At 44.7% G+C, this 19,472-nt stretch overlaps 1 protein-coding gene across 4 annotated transcripts in view; it reads right to left on the bottom strand.

Annotated features, from left to right (window-relative positions):
* The window catches only part of SRGAP2 (SLIT-ROBO Rho GTPase activating protein 2), a 157,341-nt gene that overhangs the window by 48,537 nt on the left and 89,332 nt on the right, over positions 1–19,472 (bottom strand). For all 4 annotated transcript variants that reach the window (XM_073587243.1, XM_073587242.1, XM_073587244.1 and 1 more), the window contains exons 5-9: positions 8,463–8,525; positions 6,605–6,820; positions 6,370–6,498; positions 1,547–1,768; positions 1,056–1,157 (exon numbers count right to left, since the gene is read on the bottom strand). In XM_073587243.1, coding sequence (XP_073443344.1) covers positions 1,056–1,157; positions 1,547–1,768; positions 6,370–6,498; positions 6,605–6,820; positions 8,463–8,525 — 732 coding nt within the window. The remainder of the gene's footprint in view (positions 1–1,055; positions 1,158–1,546; positions 1,769–6,369; positions 6,499–6,604; positions 6,821–8,462; positions 8,526–19,472) is intronic.

Raw genomic sequence — 19,472 nt, 5'->3', positions numbered from 1 at the left:
CACTGCTATGCAGCCAATCAGCAGCAGCTAATGGGTTACATTGCTCACACCTCCCCCAGATGTCCGAGGTTCATCCAAAGTAAGTGACAGCACAGTAGCTCAATAGTGGCCGCTGATTGTCACATGATCCCAGCAGCTACTCCCACAAGCATCAGGTGACCAGCGATGAACATGAGGGGAGTATAGGGCATTTATATTTTACAAGAGGGAATATAGAATTTTAGAATGGGTCCAAGTAGTGGACAACCCCTTTAATATCATAAGAACGGCTGCAAATTTTAATGAACAGTACATTGCAAAATACATGTTTTTACAGGCGTTAACCAACAATACCCATCTAAAAAGGGTTGTGCATTACTAGGACAACCCCTTCTGGATCAAAATGTTTGGCCTCCATAAAATAATAAAGCTTATACTCACCTCCCGTGTTGGCGCCGCTCCGGCAGTGTCGGCACTTGATCTCCCCGGGGCTTTTGTGCGGAGTTGTGACACCGGCGCCCATCCAGCACTGGCGTCACTGTCCCCGCCTTCGTACAAATTGATCATGAAGAGGAAGTCCAGGGTGCAGCTGATCCCCGACTTCCTCTTCAGGTTGGATTTTTACGAAGACGGGGACAGTGACACCAGCGCTGATTAGGCACCGGCGTCACGTGTCACAACTCCACACGAGAGCCCCAGGGACTGCTGACACCGTGGGAACAGCAGGTGAGTATAATCTTTATTATTTATTTCATTTATTTTATGGGGGCGAAGCTAGGGGTATGACAAGAAGATGGCCAAGTAGTGGATAACTTCTTTAATCATGATCATGTAATGCGATTCTGTTTTCTCCAATTTGTGCTGGCTATCTGATTGTTTGCATACAGACCTGTATGACCGGTCTAAGCATGGGATAAGCAGACTGTGATGGAAGATCAGTACAAGATCAGTAAATTATTTGCAAAGTTACTCATTATATTCAGAGTATACAAATATACGATTGAAAACCTCCTCATTCATATTGTGTTTAGGCACGATCCCAAAAATAGTACAAATAGGTAGAAATGATTACATACCTCTTCATTTTCTATGTGTAACGTGGACAACCGGCATTGCAGCTGCTGGCACCTTTGCGCCAGCTCACCCTGGAGAGGTTGCTGCCCACACAGCTGAGAGACCTGGGGACCGAGAAACTATTAGTCACTGACTAACAGCCAAAAGGCAATGTGTAAACATGTACTTGTGGCCCAACAACAGGGTATGTAGAATGTTTCAAAATGTATGTATTCATATGGTGGCGCACCATGGCGCCCTCACTGCCGATCCTTGAGGATCCCTGAGGATTTACATTGTAAAACCATTGGTATTCACATTTGCTTTCTGAAGGAATCAGAAATGGACAGACAGTAAGTTTCATTGGCTTTAAAAAAAAAAAAAAAAAAAAAAAAAAGGCATTTGGCTACCAACCTGGCATTTTAGGTAAGCTTCAAGAAATAGGTGTATTACTTTAGCTTCACATAACAAATGTAGTATGTAATACACAGCATGCCAATGTAACGATACTTACTGTATCTCCCATGTGCGGCTGGAACTCAAACCTCACAGGAGGGCAGAAGACACTGTTGGAGGACTCCATGAGACGCTGCTTGTCTGATGTTGCGTCTAGGTTTTCGGTGGCATTTTCCAAGGCTTCCAGTCCCTCTTGTTTGGAGTGTTGTAGGTTAAACTCAGCAGAGAGGAAGGTACGCAGAGCACGGTGCAAGCTCGAGTGGTAGCCCAGGTCACAGCACTAGAAAGGTGTAATAAATGTAGACATGACACTTAATAATTACTCCAGTTCTAATTATTAGTTTCTCATATTTCTAGTATTCCAAGGAAATCGACAAAGGTACAACTGGAAGAGGGGTGGAAATGTTTACTAAAGGCAGTTCTAAAATAAATGTGCCATTTGCAAATCTTCACTTTAAAAAGAGTCCTGAATACAAGAAATGGACATTTTTCACTGTTGGCTTCAGTGCAAAAAAAAAATCTGTTATTCTTAAAACCAGAAGACACCAAACCGTGCGTTTAATCTCCATGCACCCATTTTACTTAAAGGAACTCTGTCAGCAGGATTTCACCCCACAAACTATTTATATGTGCATTTAGCATTTTCAAAGACAAGTCCAGCAATATCTCTATCTACAAAGAAATCAACAACTGGATTAATGTGCAAATGGCTGTAACAGATCTGAAGCCTCTGTCACTCCAGCTCTAATAAGAGTTGGATTGACAGAGTCATCAGATCTACCATAGTCCTTCATTCTCATTTGTATATCAATTAAAATGTTCATTTCTCAGTAACAGAGAAATGGACTGACCATGTCAGTGCCATTGTACTACAGATATCAATAGCACATAAATTCCACTGACTTCAATGAGTCTGGTTGTGCTACAGTCATGGGTCCTGATTCATCAAAGGCTTTTTCCGAGAATTCTGGTATAAAAAAAACTTTGGGGAAAATAAAAAATCAAAGAAGAGAAAAAAAAAAAAAAAAAAAAATCACACATTTAACCCCTTCATGACCCAGGCTATTTTGACCTTAATGACCTGGCCATTTTTTGCAATTCTGACCAGTGTCCCTTTATGAGGTAATAACACAGGAACGCTTCAACGTATCCTAGCGATTCTGAGACTGTTTTTTCGTGACATATTGGGCTTCATGTTAGTGGTAAATTTAGGACGATAATTTTTGCGTTTATTTGTGGAAAAAACCCCGGAAATTTGGCGAAAATTTCGCAATTTTCAAATTTTGAATTTTTATTCTGTTAAACCAGAGAAGTATGTGACACAAAATAGTTACTAAATAACATTTCCCACATGTCTACTTCACATAAGCACAATTTTGTTAGGAAGTTATAAGGGTTAAAAGTTAACCAGCGATTTCTCATTTTTACAACAAAATTTACAAAACCATTTTTTTTTTTAGGGACCACCTCACATTTGAAGTCACTTTGAGGGGTCTATATGGCAGAAAATAATCAACAGTGACACCATTCTAAAAACTGCACCCCTCAAGCTACTCAAAACTACATTCAAGAAGATTATTAACCCTTCAGGTGCTTCACAGGAACTAAAGCAACGTGGAAGGAAAAAATGGACATTTTAATTTTTCCAACAAAAATTTTCTTTTAGCATCAATTTTTTCATTTTCACGTGGGTAACAGGATAAAATGGATCCTAAAATTTGTTGGGCAATTTCTCCTGAGTACAATGATACCTCATATGTGTACATAAACCACTGTTTGGGCGCACGGCAGGGCTCAGAAGGGAAAGAACGCCATTTGACTTTTTGAATGGAAAATATGCTGGAATACTTAGCGGTTGCCATGTCGTTTTGGAGAGCCCCTGTGTGCCTAAACATTGGAGCTCCCCCCACAAATGACCCCATTTTGGAAACTAGACCCTCCAAGGAACTTATTTAGATGCATAATGAGCAATTTGAACCCCCAGGTGGTTCACAAATTGATCCATAAAAAAAAAAAGGACTTTTTTCTCACAAAAATGTTCTTTTAGCCTCAGTTTTTTCATTTTCACATGGGCAACAGGACAAACTGGATCCTAAAATTTGTTGGGCAATTTCTCCTGAGTACACCGATACCTCATAAGTGGTCATAAACCACTGTTTGGGCGCACGGCAGGGCCTGTAAGGGAAGGAGCGCCATTTGACTTTTTGAATGGATAATTAGCTCCAATCGTTAGCGGACACCATGTCATGTTTGGAGAGCCCCTGTGTGCCTAAACTTTGGAGCTCCCCCACAAATGACCACATTTTGGAAACTAGACCCCCTAAGGAGCTTATCTAGATGTGTGGTGAGCACTCTGAACCCCCAAGTGCTTCACAGAAGTTTATAACGCTGAACCGTGAAAATAAAAAATATTTTTTTTCCCCTCAAAAAATGATATTTAGTCCTCTATTTTTTATTTTCACAAGGCTAATAAGAGAAATTGGACCCCAAAAGTTGTTGTTCAGTTTGTTCTGAGTACGCTGGTACCCCATATGTGGGGGGCGACCACTGTTTGGGCACACGTTGGGGCTCAGAAGGGAAGTAGTGACGTTTTGTAATGTCGACTTGATGGAATGGTCTGCGGGCGTCATGTTACGTTTGCAGAGCCCCTGATGTACCTAAACAGTGTAAACCCCCCACAAGTGACCCCATTTTGGAAACTAGACCACCCAAGGAACTAATCTAGATGTGTGGTGAGCACGTTGAACCCCCAAGGGCTTCACAGAAGTTTATAACGTAGAGCCGTGAAAATAAAAAGTAACTTTTTCTCCACAAAAATTATTATATAGCTCCCAATTTTTAATTTTCCCAAGGGTAACAGGAGAAATTAGGACCAGAAAGTTGTTGTGCAATTTTTCCCGAGTACACTGATACCCCGTATGTGGGGGTAAACCACTGTTTGGGCACACGTCGGGGTTCGGAATGGAGGCAGCACTGTTCGACTTTTTGAACGCAAAATTGGCTGGAATAAATGGTGGCGCCATGTCGCGTTTGGAGACCCCCTGATATGCCTAAACAGTGGAAACCCCTCAATTCTAACTCCAATCCTAACCCCAACACACCCCTAACCGCAACCCTAACCACAACCCTAACCCCAACACACCCCTAACCTCAACTCTAACCCTAATCACAAACTTAACCCTAATCCCAACCCTAACCCATCCCTAACCCTAATCTTAGCCCTAACCCTAGCCCTAACCCTATTTCTAACCCTAATTGAAAAATAAAAATATTTTATTATTTGTCCCTATGGGGGGTGATAAGGGGGGGGCGGTGATTTACTTTTTTTTTTATTTTGATCACTGAGAGAGTTTATCACAGTGATCAAAATAAAAAAAAAATGAATCTGCTGCCGGGAAATGCCGGCGGACGCACTGCGCATGCGCCCGCCATTTTCCAAGATGGCGGCGCCCATGGACCGGGACGGCAGGACACCGGGACGGCCATGGGGGGGGTTAGTGAGTATCGTGGGGGGGGGGGGAGCAGAGGGAAGGGGGGCAAATTGTGACAGCGGCAGCCGATCGCCGCCGTCAGTCGGTGGCGGCGGCCGACCTGCGCCGTCAGTCGGCGGGGGGGGGGGGGTGTTTAACTTAGTGACTCCAGCCATGTCCGATGCTATTTCAGCATCGGCCATGGCCGGATTGTAATAGTTCATCAAATTTCATTGATGAAATATTACTATCGCTCTAATAGGCTGTTTCACTTTCAACAGCCATTCAGAGCGATCGTAGCCACGGGGGTGGGGCTAAGCCACCCCCCCCTGTGGTGAAGCACAAAGGGTCCTGTCACTGCGGGTCGGGTGACCTTTCCGTGACCCCGGTCAACCGACCCGCAGGGGGGCTTTGAAGTCATGAAACAGCATATGCGTCATGGGTCGGATTGGCGCCGACTTTCATGACGCATACTCTGTCACAGGTCGGGAAGGGGTTAAGCAAAACGAGATTTACGCAATTTTTGCACACTTCTGGCATTTTTACCCAGCTCCAACAAAGTGGACAGAGTGGAGTGTAAGGTCCCTATCCCGTTAAATTCATGACGAGCGGCATTGCCACAAATCTTAATCCAGTTCCCAATTGGAGCAAGATCATAGCGAGGTGCACGCCACTTTGCCCCTTACCTGATTTATTAAGAGGCAGGCGTCTCCTAATGAATAAGGAGCCTCGCACTCCACTCATCCGCATATAAAGACCGGCGTGATTGAGTCCATGGTGAATGTTTGAACAACGCACATAACTGGTTGTGTCCTTCAGATTGACATGTACCTTGTTGAGGAAAGTTGATATTGGCAAAACAACAAGTTCCTAGCTTCAGAGGAATTTTATAAGGTCATGGTTCTAAAGCTATTGGATTTCGCTCACATTATGCCCTGTACTTCACGATGTCCATAATTACCATGCATATGCATTACATAGCCACTGCAAGGATCATTAACATTTTGGTTTTACTGCATATTTCAGGACAAAGTGACCGTGATCTTTTTATTGCCGTACCAGCAGAAAGTGATTAACCGCTTTCCTACACGAACACATAAATCATTGACCTGTGGGTGTAATTTGGAGCGGGATTGTGGATTCCACAGAAATACTACAGCTATGCATTGGCTCAGTGTATATTGTTATAGATATTAGTAGAATGCCTTGTATGTTATTCATTGATATGTAAGGTGTCAAACACAACAGTTTGTTTTCACACAAAAAAATCCCATAAACTTAAACCTTGCCAAACAAATACGTAACATGCAAAATACCAGCATGTGTTGTTCAAATCAATGATACCTGTTGTTATACAATAGGGATCAAATTTTTTTCCTTTACCTTGTATAGAAAGACCAGTAATACTTACATCAATGAGGTCAGACAAGTCATGGATGTAGTATTTGAAGACCGATGCATTAGTGGCTTCCAGTGCCAGTACATACTCATTACGAGCCTTGATGGCCTTCACCTTGTTCTCTGTGTATTTGGCTTGACGCTGGAATAACAAGGCAAAAAATACTCAGAGGTTACATATATAGAATGACAATGGTGTTTGCAGTGGCCCAAAAAAATCTGGCAAAGCAAATAACGATCATTTTTACCTTCTCTTTCATTTTTTCAATTTTGCGTACCGAGCTGCGTCTAATGTGTTTTTCATCTAAGCGAACACTGGTGGCAGTGTCTGGGGAGCGGGGAGTTTGGCGATCTTCCTGTCTCACTGATCGGCTCATTTGCTTCTCCTCTTGTTTCTCTGCCTCTTTTAGCTTACACTGTGCTGAGATGCTATCTGCGTTATACATGTGATAGGTTTTCATTACCTAAAAAAATATATAAAGTAAATAAAAATCAAAAATGTTACCAAGGTGAGTGTGGCCAAGTTTACATTGGGTGACAGTGGGGCACTCAAGCACACAAATTCGCCCATACACATTAGTTGGCTGAACGATACTTTGACCGACAGCCATCATGGCAGTCTCTCCCATACATGGGAGAGCTCATTCAGCTATTCTTCCAGATGTCCCGAACATTCTGAAGAGGGCTTCAACGGCAAAAATAACTTTGCAAGACGTACAAGGATTGGACTAAGGTAAAGTTACTTTCTCTACTGAAACCCCCTTCAGACTGTTGGGGACATCTGGAAAAAGAACTGTATGGAGAAGAAAAGGACAGCATCACCATGAATCCTGTGGCATGCCAACAGTAGAGACTCCTAAGACAATTCATGTGTGGGGGTTGCTTTTCATGCAAGGGAGTGGGCTCACTCACAATATTGCCGAAGAACACTAGCATGGATCAAGACTGGGATCTAAACATCCACCAAGAGAAACGTCTCCCAATGATTCATGAGCAATTTAGTAACTAACAATCCTTTTTTTACCCAGCAAGATGGAGATCATGACACAAGTGATAACTAAATGGACATGTGAACAAAACATTGAAAATTTAGGTTTGTGATCAAGAAACTCCTCAGACTTCAATCCTATTGAGAACCAGGAAGTCAATCCTCAAAAAGTGGTAGGACAAACAAAATCACAGAAATTCTGATACACTCCAAACACTGATTAGACACGAATGGGTTATCATCAGTCAGGATTCGGCCCAGAAGGTTCAACACTGTAATTATTGAGACTTTGCATAAACTCAATGCATCAATAATAGTGTAAAAACCTATGAACTGTTTATAATCGTACTTCAGGAACCAGACAAACATCCGACTTAAAAATCTAAATTCACTGAAGCAACAAACTTTTTAAAAGGCAACATTTGCGTCAGTCATTTGGTCACCACTCTACATCATGTGTCACTACAACACAGCTGTACTAACTACATAAATTAGATTACTGTATAAAAAATACAGACTTTCCTGAAACAGGACAATATATAGTCAAACACATTCCCTATGATGGGGTACAAATGAGCGCTAACACGAATGCCAGCCATACTACCTTTTCCCATGCGAGTCTGGAGTTAATGTTCTAATCCTGTTATTCCATCTTTTGAATAATTAAACAATAATTAAATAATTGATGTTTAAAAAAAAAAAAAAAAAAAAATCAACAAAAAAATGTAACAGACTACACCATAACGATCGCCACACATAGGAAACAATGGCAGCTAGGAATTCGAAAGCCTTTCTCCAGCACGGTTAGCCAAGAACTGCAGTTTAATATATGCACATGTCAGTGCTGGAAGCTCAGGCACTGTTTAATAGAGAATAAGATTCCTTGATTATTATTAATGATGTTTCTCGGCGCTGCTTTTATCTGATTAAGTGGAGCAAGATCAAACCGAATTCTCCACAACCACAATCATCTCAGCAACTGGTGTAAAATGGACTCAATAAATAATCGGGCAGGCACGGGAGAGGAGCGAGTCGGCATTGTTCTTCAGGCTAATTTCAGAGATACATAAGTCCCCAGTAGGAGTTAAATAACCATGATGCAAATCCCCACGACTTACCGTGTAGAGCTCATTTAACACTTTCATGAGATCCTCCTGCAGCTGCAGACCAATCTCCTTACTCTGCAAAGGCACAATATGGTGAAGATTTTAATAATGCATTTTAGGACATACAAACATATGGCAAGATACAAGAATGAATAGCTTGTCTGGGGTCAGCAACATCATCAAAAAGTGTTCCAGCAATAGCATATAAAGTCAATAATAAATGTACATTTAATAGACAATTAATGCATCTTAAAACGAAGAGCTGATGGGCTCCACTTTCATCTAGGGGCCAAATACTACATGGTGGTTCAGATGTTCTGCATCATTTATGTAGATTGTTAGTTTATGGGCTACAATTTGGCCTTAAAGAAGCAATCCAGAGATTCATTTTGTCCATCACTGCTCCCACTACCTGATCTTCTACTCTTTTTTTTGTTAATATTTAGATATGGCGCACTTACTCCCTTGTAATTCAGGCTCCTTTTCTTTCATCTTTGTTCTCATTTCCAAATTTCACTCTGCATCAGTCCAACGATAGATCAGTACAGCATCCCACTGGCAGATATAGCCAGTGAAATCTCTGGGAGGACACTGAATATCCTTTTATCTGTATTTTCCAACATTAGTGAGGGAACCTGAGCGGTGATCTACAACATTTGAACTTTGTAACAGGAGCTGTCTAGTCATCATTAGTAACTGTGAATGGTGCTTCTGTCCCTGTCCACCCATCCATGGAGAACTTCAATACAATAGTACAGTCTATGCAATCATATCATAGTGGAAATTCTACAGATTTAGATCGTGACCCTCTACAGAGAACATGAAGACATACAATTCCCAGGTCGGCAGGGGGCTTAACTCCATTTGATCAAATATAAATCATATGAATTTCCTGGTAGAAAAGGAGCAACAACCAGTATGATTGGGTGTGATATATGAGATTGTATGTATTGAGTGCATGGATATACACTGCTCAAAAAAAATAAAGGGAACACTTAAACACAATGTAACGCAAAGTCAAATCACACTTCTGTGAAATCAACCTATCCAGTTATTAAGCAACAATGATTGTGAATCAATTTCTCCTACTGTTGTACAAATGGAACAAAAAACACATAGAAATAATAGACAATTAGCAAGACAACCCCTATAAAATGAGTCGTTCTGCAGGTGGTAACCACAGACCATTTCTCTGTTCTCATCCTTTTTGGCTGTTTTGGTCAAAAGTCACTTTTGCATTTTGTCATTGCTCTCACCCTTAGAGGTACTGTACAGTAGCATGAGGCGGTGTCTACAACCAACAGAAGTTGCTCAGGTAGTGCAGCTCATCCCGGATGGCAAATCAGTGCGAGCTGTGGCAAGAAGGGTAGCTGTGTCTGTCAGCGTAGTGTCCAGAGCATGGAGCAGATACTAGGAGGCAGGCCAGTACACCAGGAAATGGGAAGGGGGCCACAGGAGGGAAAAAAACCTGCAACAGGACCGCTACCTCCTCCTTTGTGTGAGGAGGAGCAGCGCCAGAGCCCTGCAAAATGACCTCCAGCAGGCCAGTAATATCCATGTGTCTGCTCAAACTGTCAGAAACAGACTCCATGTGTATGATAGGAGGGCCCAATGTCCACAGATGGGGGTTGTTCTTACAGCCCAACACCATGCAGGGCGATTGGCATTTGCCAGAGAACAGCAAAATTGACAGATTCGACATCCGTGCCCAGTGCTCGTCACAAATGAAAGGAAGTTTACACTGAGCACATGTGACAGTCGTGACAGAGTCTGAAGGCGCCATGGAGAACGCTCTGCCTGCCTGCAACATTCTCCAGAATTACCAGTTTGACAGTGGGTCAGTAATAGAATGGGAAGGCATTCCTTTGGAGGGCCGCACAGCCCTCCATGAGCTAGCCAGAGGTACCTTGACTGCCATTAGGTACCGGGATGAGAGCCTCAGACCCATTGTTAGACCATATGCAGGTGCACTAGGCACTAGGTTCCTTCTGATACAGGACAATGCTAGGCCTCTTGTGGCTGAAGTGAGTCAGCAGTACCTGCATGATGAAGGCATTGATGTCTGTTCCTCAGACCTGAATCCAATCGAGCACATCTGTGACATGTCTCGTTCCATCCACCAATGCCACGTTGTACCAGAGACTGTCCAGGAGTTGGCTGATGCGTTAACCCTTTTCTGACATTGGGCGTAATAGTACACCAATGTCAGATTCCCTCCCTTTAATGAGGGTTCCAGTCCTAAGCCCACATCTTTTCCGGCACATGTCAGCTGTTTTGATCAGCTGACACGTGCCTCTAACAGTTGCAGATGGAATCGCGATCCATCCACGGCTGTTAACTAGTTAATGGTCGCTGTCAATCTCTGACAGCGGCATTTAACGCGTGCTTCCGGCAACGTTAAAACTAATGGTGTCGTTCAAAAATACCACTCGTCGCGCAAAATACAAGCCCTCACATGGCCAAAAAAATTTTAAAAAAATGTTATGGCTCTGGGAAGAAGGGGAGCAAAAAATGAAAATGCAAAACCAAAAATACCTCTGGTCGATAAGGGGTTAATCCAGGCCTGGGAGGAGATCCCTTTGGAGAACATCCGCTGCCTCACCAGGACCATGTCCAGGCGTTGTGGAGAGGTCACCCAAGCATGTCGAGGCCACACACACACAATACGGAACATCATTTCCTTGTCTTGAGGAATTTCCACTAAAGTTGGATCAGCCTGTAATTTGATTTTCCACTTTGATTTTAAGTATCATTCCAAATCCAGACCTCCATGGGATATTAATTTTTATTTGCATTGATCATTTTTATGTTTCGTTGTTCTTGACACATTCCACTATGTAATGAATAAAGATTTGCAACAGGAATATTTCATTCAGTGATATCTTGGATATGGTATTTTAGTGTTCCCTTTATTTTTTTGAGCAGTGTACACACACACACACACACTTTTTATGAAGGATTGATGCATTTAAAATGGCAGCTTATTTGTCTAAAATAATGATTAATGCTACACAGAACATGTTGCATATGCATGAACAAAGAATGTGCATACAATCAGTCTCTTATAGGTTAAACAATCCCAAACTTGCTCTGCACAACATGATTTGCTTTCACAGCACAGAACAATCATGAGATATTCTTGAATATCGCACTTCAGCTTTTAGTCATACATTGAAAGTTTTAAATGTATCTCCGTGGAGATCCGAAAAATTTGGATCTGATATAAAGGGCACGGCATGTATTACATGTCAAAAGTTAATAAAATGACAGGTATACTTTAAGTCTATAAATGCGAGAGGAGAAAGGGGGATTTGTATAAAAAAAAAAAAAATCTCTGCCCCCTATAAACTTACAGTATAAAATTAATCAGAAAAGAATTTTGGATTTATTATGGATAGCCAGAAGGAAAAAAAACAAACATGTAGCTCATTTGGGGTCTTTTTATTGTACAGGGTGGGCCATTTATATGGATACACCTAAATAAAATGGGAATGGTTGGTGATATCCGAATTCCTGTTTGTGGCATATTAGTATATGGGAGGGGGAAAACTTTTCAAGATGGGTGGTGACCATGGTGGCCATTTTGAAGTCGGCCATTTTGGATCCGTTATTTTTTTCAATGAGAAGAGGGTCATGTGACACATCAAACTTATTGAGCATATCACAAGAAAAACAATGGTGTGCTTGGTTTTAACGTAACTTTATTGCTTCATGAGTAATTTACAAGTTTATGACAACTTATAAAATGTGTTCAAAGTGCTGCCCATTGTGTTGGATTGTCAATGCAACCCTCTTCTCCCACTCTTGACACACTGATAGCAACACCGCAGAAGAAATGCTAGCACAGGCTTCCAGTATCCGTTGTTTTAGATGCTGCACATCTCGGATCTTCACAGCATAGACAATTGCCTTCAGATGACCCCAAAGATAAAAGTCTAAGGGGGTCAGATCGGGAGACCTTGGTGGCCATTCAACAGGCCCACGATGACCAATCCACTTTCCAGGAAACTGTTCATGTAGGAATGTTCAGACCTCACACCCATAGTTGATGGTATGGTGTGGTATATGAGGTTGAAAGACAGTGGGGCCATTCTTCATCAGTGAAAACCTCAATGCCACTGGATATCTGAAATTGCTACATGATGATGTGTTGCTCTCTTTATGCACTGAAGATGGCACGTTCCCTGAGTTTTTCCAGCAAGATGGTGCACCACCACATTATGGGTGTCAGGTCCGAGAATTCCTACAAGGAATCTGACCCTTTTAGACTAGCATTTCTTCTGCAGTGTTGTTATCAGTGTGTCAAGAGTGGGAGAAAAGGGATGCATTGACAATCCAACACAATGGTCAGCACTTTGAACACATTTTATAAGTGGTCATAAACTTGTAAATAAATCATGAAAGAATAAAAATAAAGTTGGATCTAATATGGCTGACTTCAAAATGGCCGCCATGGTCACCACCCATCTTGAAAAGTTTCCCCCCTCCCATATACTAATGTGCCACAAACAGGAAGTTGATATCACCAACCATTCCCATTTTATTTAGGTGTATCCATATAAATGTCCCACCCTGTGTATTAGATATACTATATGCATCTATACCCATAACCGACTATCTACTGACTATCTAGAGCAGAGGTCTAAAAACACAAAGCTCCTGAAGCTTTGGAAGTCACCTTGCTACACTCATCAGGAGAGCTTTAAACTAGAACAATGTGGGAAAGGAAGCAAAAGGCCAGAAAAAGCCATACACCTGACAAATGCTATTGAGAACTCTGCTATTAGAAGTGGAAAGAAAGAACAAAGACAAAAGAATCTAAATAATAAAAATATTGGAGAAAGAGAAACCAATCACAAACTAAAATGTTTCTATACTAATGCACAAAGCATGGGCAACAAACAAGGAGAATTGGAACTACTAACGCAGGAAAAGAAACAGGGATTTTGTGATAAACTCACAGTAAAATCCTTTTCTCCGAGACGCTCATTGGGGGACACAGATACTGTGGGTGTATGCTTCTGCCGCTAGGAGGCTGACACTAAGTGAAAAAAAGAGGTTAGCTCCTCCTCCGCCGTATACACACTCACCCCTATTGCGGGCGGAAATCAGTTTGGTGCCAAAGCAGTAGGAGGACAACAAAATCAGCCTTAATACACGTACAACATGTCCAAAACACCACCCTTATATCAGATTCGTAAATGCATATAAATTTAAACAAAACCAGAGCCAACTGGCTAATAGGGTGGGTGCTGTGTCCCCCAATGAGTGTCTCGGAGAAAAGGATTTTACAGTGAGTTTATCACAAAAATCCTTGTTTCTCCTTCGCCTCATTGGGGGGACACAGATACTATGGGACGTCCTAAAGCAGTCCCTGGGTGGGAGATTGACTCAACGATCCAAGCTACATGCACCTCTTGTTTAAAGGTGCGCCACCGCTGCTTGGAGAATCCTTCTACCCAGGCTCGCATCCGCCGAGGCCTGAGCATGGATATTATAATGTTTGGCAAATGTGTGCAGGCTGGACCAGGTTGCTGCCTTGCAAACCTGTTCCGTCGAAGCCTGGTGCCAAAGCGCCCAAGAGGCGCCCACTGCCCGAGTAGAGTGCGCTCTGATCCCTGCTGGAATCGGCGTGCCTCTAATGCGGTAGGACTCCTGAATAGTCAAACGAATCCATCTGGCTATGGTCGATTTTGAGGCAGCGAGTCCCTTCCTGAGCCCTTCGGGGAGCACGAACAGCTTGTCCGTCTGACAAAAGGTTGCCGTCCTCGACACGTACCTCCGGAGGGCTCTTACCAAGTCTAACGTGTGAAGAGCCTTTTCCACACGGTGCACCGGTGCTGGACAAAATGAAGGCAAGACAACGTCTTCATTAATGTGAAAAGAGGACACGACTTTCGGCGGAAAAGGAGGGGCTGGTCTGATTACCACCTTATCCTTATGGAAAGTGAGGAATGGGGCTTGGCAGGATAGGGCTGCCAGTTCTGAAACCTGCCTGATAGAAATGATGGCCACTAGGAACACCACTTGGAAAGGTACCTCAAGGAGATATCCTGAAGTGGTTCAAATGGAGCTTCCTGCAGAACACTTAGGACCAGGTTAAAGGGGTTGTCCGGGCTTTTCACATAATCTCAGTACATATCTGGCCTGAAGAATTATGACAATAAGTAATTTACTTTCTGTCACTAGTTTGCACGGTTTTCTAGATATTCTGAACAGAACGTCCAAGGGGGGGGGGGGTGTTATGGCATTGAAATGAGAACTAGTCGTAACCTCCTACTCTACTCCAAACATGCCCTCTATAGCAACAACCCCGCCCTCCATAGCTACAGGCCCTCCCCGTCCACATGAAGCAGCCCTCATCACACAGTAAGGGTATGTGCACACGGTGCGGATTCTGCTGTGGTTCCGCAGCGTTTCTGCAGCTGCGGGTCCGCAGCAGATTTTGCTGTGTTGTACAGTAACTTTATTTCCTATGGAAATAAAAAAAACGCAGTGCACATGCTGCGGATTTTTCCGCGCGGTTTTGCTGCGGTTTACAATCCGCAGCATGTCAATTGCTTGGTGCAGAAACGCTGCAGTTTTACACCTCATCCATTATGAGGTGCAAAACCGCAGGACTTTTTATCTGCGATTTTCAAAACAAAATCCGCAGAGGCAAAAAAACTACGTGTGCACAAAGCCTAACGAATTCTTCCCCTCCAGCAGCCTCAGTGCAGAGAGCTGCTCCTCCCACAGACACACACTGAAAAGTTATCTATGGAAAGTGAAAGTAGTGAGGAGGAGGGAAAATCGTCCTGTATTCTGGGCCACTCCATGATTACAATACATAACTTATTATCAGTAATTCCTTCCCTCACTGTCCCAGGCTGATGGCAGCAGTGAGAACAGACAGTGATGGCCAGTGTTGGGGGTCTGCAGCTTCTAATCTGCACAGAGGATGGCAGTCACTGATGTAATCTGTTGTGTGACAAAGCCTCTGCTGTGTGAATGAGACAGCTCTGTGTCACTGATGTCTTCACACAGCAGCAGATTTGGTGCAGTGTATGTGTGAGCACTGTGTCGCTAATAACACAAATACTGATGGGAGCAGCCTGTCCAATCAGCAGCTATAATAGTGTGAAGTGTTGGGTGTGTGTGTGTGTATGTACGTACGTACGTACGTACAGATTACATCAGTGACTGCCATCCCCTGCGCAGATTAGAAGCTGCAGACTCCCATCACTGACCATCACACAGTCTGTTCTCACTGCTGCCAGCAGCATGGGGCAGTGAGGGAAGGAATTACTGATGAGTTATGTATTGTAATCATGGAGTGGCCCAGAATACAGGATGATTTTTACTCCTCACTGGTTTCACTTTCCATAGATAACTGTTCAACGTGTGTCTGGGGGAGGAGCAGCTCTCTGCACTGAGGCTGCTGGAGGGGAAGAATTCCTTACTGTGTGATGAGGGCTGCTTCATGTGGACGGGGAGGGCCTGTAGCTATGGAGGGTGGGGTTGTTGCTATAGAGGGCATGTTTGGAATAGAGTCGGAGGTTACGACTAGTTCTCATTTCAATGCCATAACACCCCCCCTTGGACGTTCTGTTCAGAATATCTAGAAAACCGTGCAAACTAGTGACAGAAAGTAAATTACTTATTGTCATAATTCTGCAGGCCAGATATGTACTGAGATTATGTGAAAAGCCCGGACAACCCCTTTAAGGTCCCAAGCATCCATAGACGCCTTATAGGGAGGTACCAAATGGGAGACTCCCTGGATGAAAGTCTTCACCTGAAGATTGGTAGCAATTCTGCGTTGGAACAGGACGGATAAGGCCGATATTTGTCTCCTGAGGGAACTTGGGGCTAAACCTGAATCTAGGCCCGACTGGAGAAAAGCCAAGATGTTGGGGATCGAGAATCTCAACGAAGAAACACAGCGGCCTCGAAACCAAGCAACGAACACCTTCCAGGTGTGGTGGTAAATTCGTGCTGAAGCAGGCTTCCGGGTGCTAATCATTGTAGCGACCACCTTGCTCCCGAACCCTGCCTGCGTTAGAATCCAAGATTCAACGGCCATGCCGTCAAACACAGGGTCCCTGAGTTCGGGTGGCAAATTAGCCCTTGAGAAAGTAGATCTGGGCGCTCTGGCAGGCGCCAAGGAACGTCGTCGAGCAGCTGCATTAGATCTGCGTACCACGCTCGACGGGGCCAGTCTGGGGCCAGCAGAATCGCCGGAACCCCTTCCATCTTGATCTTCTTGATGACCCTCGGAAGTAGTGGCAGCGGGGAAAATAGATATGGGAGGCGAAACTGGTTCCATGGCAGAACCAACGCGTCCACAGCGATTGCCTGCGGGTCCCTGGCCCGAGCGACATATGTGGGTACCTTGACGTTCACTCTGGACGCCATCAGGTCCACATCCGGAGTTCCCCACAGCTGACAAATCTGCCGGAAGACTTCGGGATGTAGAGACCACTCTCCGGACGCAAGACCCTGCCGGCTGAGAAAGTCTGCCGCCCAATTTTCCATGCCCGGGATGTGGACAGACGAAATCACCGAGTGGTTTGCTTCGGCCCACTGCAGAACGTGCCCCACCTCGCTCATGGTTGCTCTGCTGCGGGTGCCCCCTTGGCGATTTATGTAAGCCACCGCTGTGGCGTTGTCCGGTTGAATCCGGACAGGGCGGCCTGCTAGAAAGTAATGAAAATTTTGCAGAGCCAGCCGAATTGCTCGTATCTCCAATAAGTTGATCAGGAGGCGTGCCTACTGTGGGTCATGTGGTGGCGAAACACCGCTCCCCAGCCGAGGAGATTGGCGTCGGTTGTCATCACCAACCAATGGTCTGGGGGGAAAAGGTTTCCCCTGGGTCAGAGGAACTGGTTAACCATCCGAGCGACTGCCTGACTTGAAAGGACAGTCGGCACTGCCTATCGAGCGTGAAGGGATTCTTGTCCCAAGCTGACCAAAGGGTGTGCTGCAGGGGGCGAAGATGGAACTGGGCGAATGGTACCGCCTCCATTGCTGCCACTATTTTCCCTAGACTCATCATCCCGGATCAGATGGTATGAGGGACTGGTTGACGAAGTGTCCGGACTCCCTGCCGGAGCGCTAGCACCTTTTCCTGAGGGAGAATTAACAACCCTCGGCAAGTGTCGAGAATCATTTCTAGGAAGGAGATCTTTTGACCTGGCAAAAGGGATGACTTCTTCGCATTGACCAACCACCCTAAGCGGGCAAGAGTATCTAGCGTGATGTTGACATTTTCCTCGCATGCCCGTATTGAAGGGCCTTTGACCAAGAGGTCGTCCAGATAAGGCAAGACGACTATGCCTCGAGAATGCAGTATGGCCATGACAACTGCCATAACCTTTGTGAACACTCTGGGAGCCGTGGCTAGCCCGAAGGGTAGTGCTACGAACTGAAAATATAGATCGCTAATGGCGAAGCGTAAAAACCTCTGATGAGGAGGAAAAATGGGAATATGCAGATATGCGTCCTGGATATCTATTGAGGCCAAGTATTCTCCCTGCTCCATGGCCGATTTGACTGACCGGAGAGACTCCATCCGGAAAGGTCTGATCCTGATGAATTTGTTCAGAAGCTTCAGGTACAAAACAGGCCTGACAGACCCGTCCTTTTTGGGAACCGCAAAAAGGTTGGAATAGAACCCCTGATTTTTTTCGTGTTCCGGCATTGGAACAATGACTCCGTTGTGCTGGAGCGATTTGATGGCTCCCAATAGAGCCCTTGCCTGGGCATCCACCAAGGGAAGCCAGGAAAGAACAAAACGTCTTGGAGGGTATCTGACAAATTCTATTTTGTAACCTGAGGTCACCAATTCCTTTACCCATGCGTCGTGAGCGGCATTGACCCAGACGTGGAAAAACCAGAGTAGGCGGCCGCCCACCTTGCTGGTGTTGTCTGGTAAAGGCCTCGAGTCATTTGGCCGACGATCTTTGGGATCTGGATCCCCTCGATCTGGGCTGCTGAGTACGCATTCTCCCCAATGGGTTGGCTCTACATGAGACCTGCCGCTCCCTATCCTGGTTGGGGCGGCCTGAGGCGGTGGAATTGGCCGCTTTAGTCCACCCGGTGTTGCGAAAGGCCCTTAAACGTGCCTGAAATGGGTGATGAAAAAGCGGTTTGACCTTTTGTTGAGGGAGAAACCAAGTCTTTCCTCCTGTGGAGTCGGAGATAAGTTGATCCAACTTCTCCCAAAATAGGCGGCCGCACTGATAAGGCAGGAAAGTCAAGGACTTCTTAGAAGAAGAATCGGCTCACCATGTCCTTAACCATAGGGCTCTTCTGATAGAAATTGCATTAGCGGCAGCAAGTGCAGATCAATTGGCTGCATCCAAAGACGCATTGATTACATAGTCTCCAGCCATCGCCATCTGACCTGTGACCTCCGAAATCTCTGCAGGTAGATCCTGCTCCTGCGCGACCTTGTTTAAGGTTTCTGACCATGATATCATAGCCTTGGCTACCCAAGTTGCTGCGAACGAGGGAGCGAGTGCTGACCCTGACACCTCATAAACTGAGCGACCTAAGCTCTCTATAAGGCGATCCGTGGGATCCTTAATCGAGGAAACACTAGGGACGGAAGCAAGGTCTTAGTGGCTAGGCGCGAAACCGGAGGATCCACCATCGAGGATTCCATCCATCTTTAACGGAGGTCCGGAGCAAACGGATACCTTGTTTAGAATGCCTTTTGACCCAAGGAACGCCTGTCTGTACGTTCTCTGTGCCGCTGCACTATGTCCTCAAACTCCGGGTGAGAGGAAAAAATTCTGTGCGGGCGCTTCACTTGCTTAAATGCCACTTTATGCCCCGTAGCCGCTTCGGGATCATCCTCAATCCCCACGGTCTGATTGATGGCTTCTATGAGGCTGTCCACTGTTTCACGTGACCCTGGTCAAGGGGCTCGTCTGAGTCACAATCTGAAGTCTGCTCGCTGTCAACCACTGGTGACGGTACACAAAAAACATGGCGCCACTATCTGCGCGGCGCCGCCTGACGGATCCAGCCACCCTC

Source organism: Dendrobates tinctorius, unplaced genomic scaffold, assembly GCF_039654945.1.
Source record: "Dendrobates tinctorius isolate UK_male_01 unplaced genomic scaffold, ASM3965494v1 ptg000098l, whole genome shotgun sequence".
Taxonomy (NCBI): domain Eukaryota; kingdom Metazoa; phylum Chordata; class Amphibia; order Anura; family Dendrobatidae; genus Dendrobates; species Dendrobates tinctorius.
Note: the sequence above shows the minus strand (reverse complement) of the source record. Positions and strands in the feature narration are given on the sequence as shown.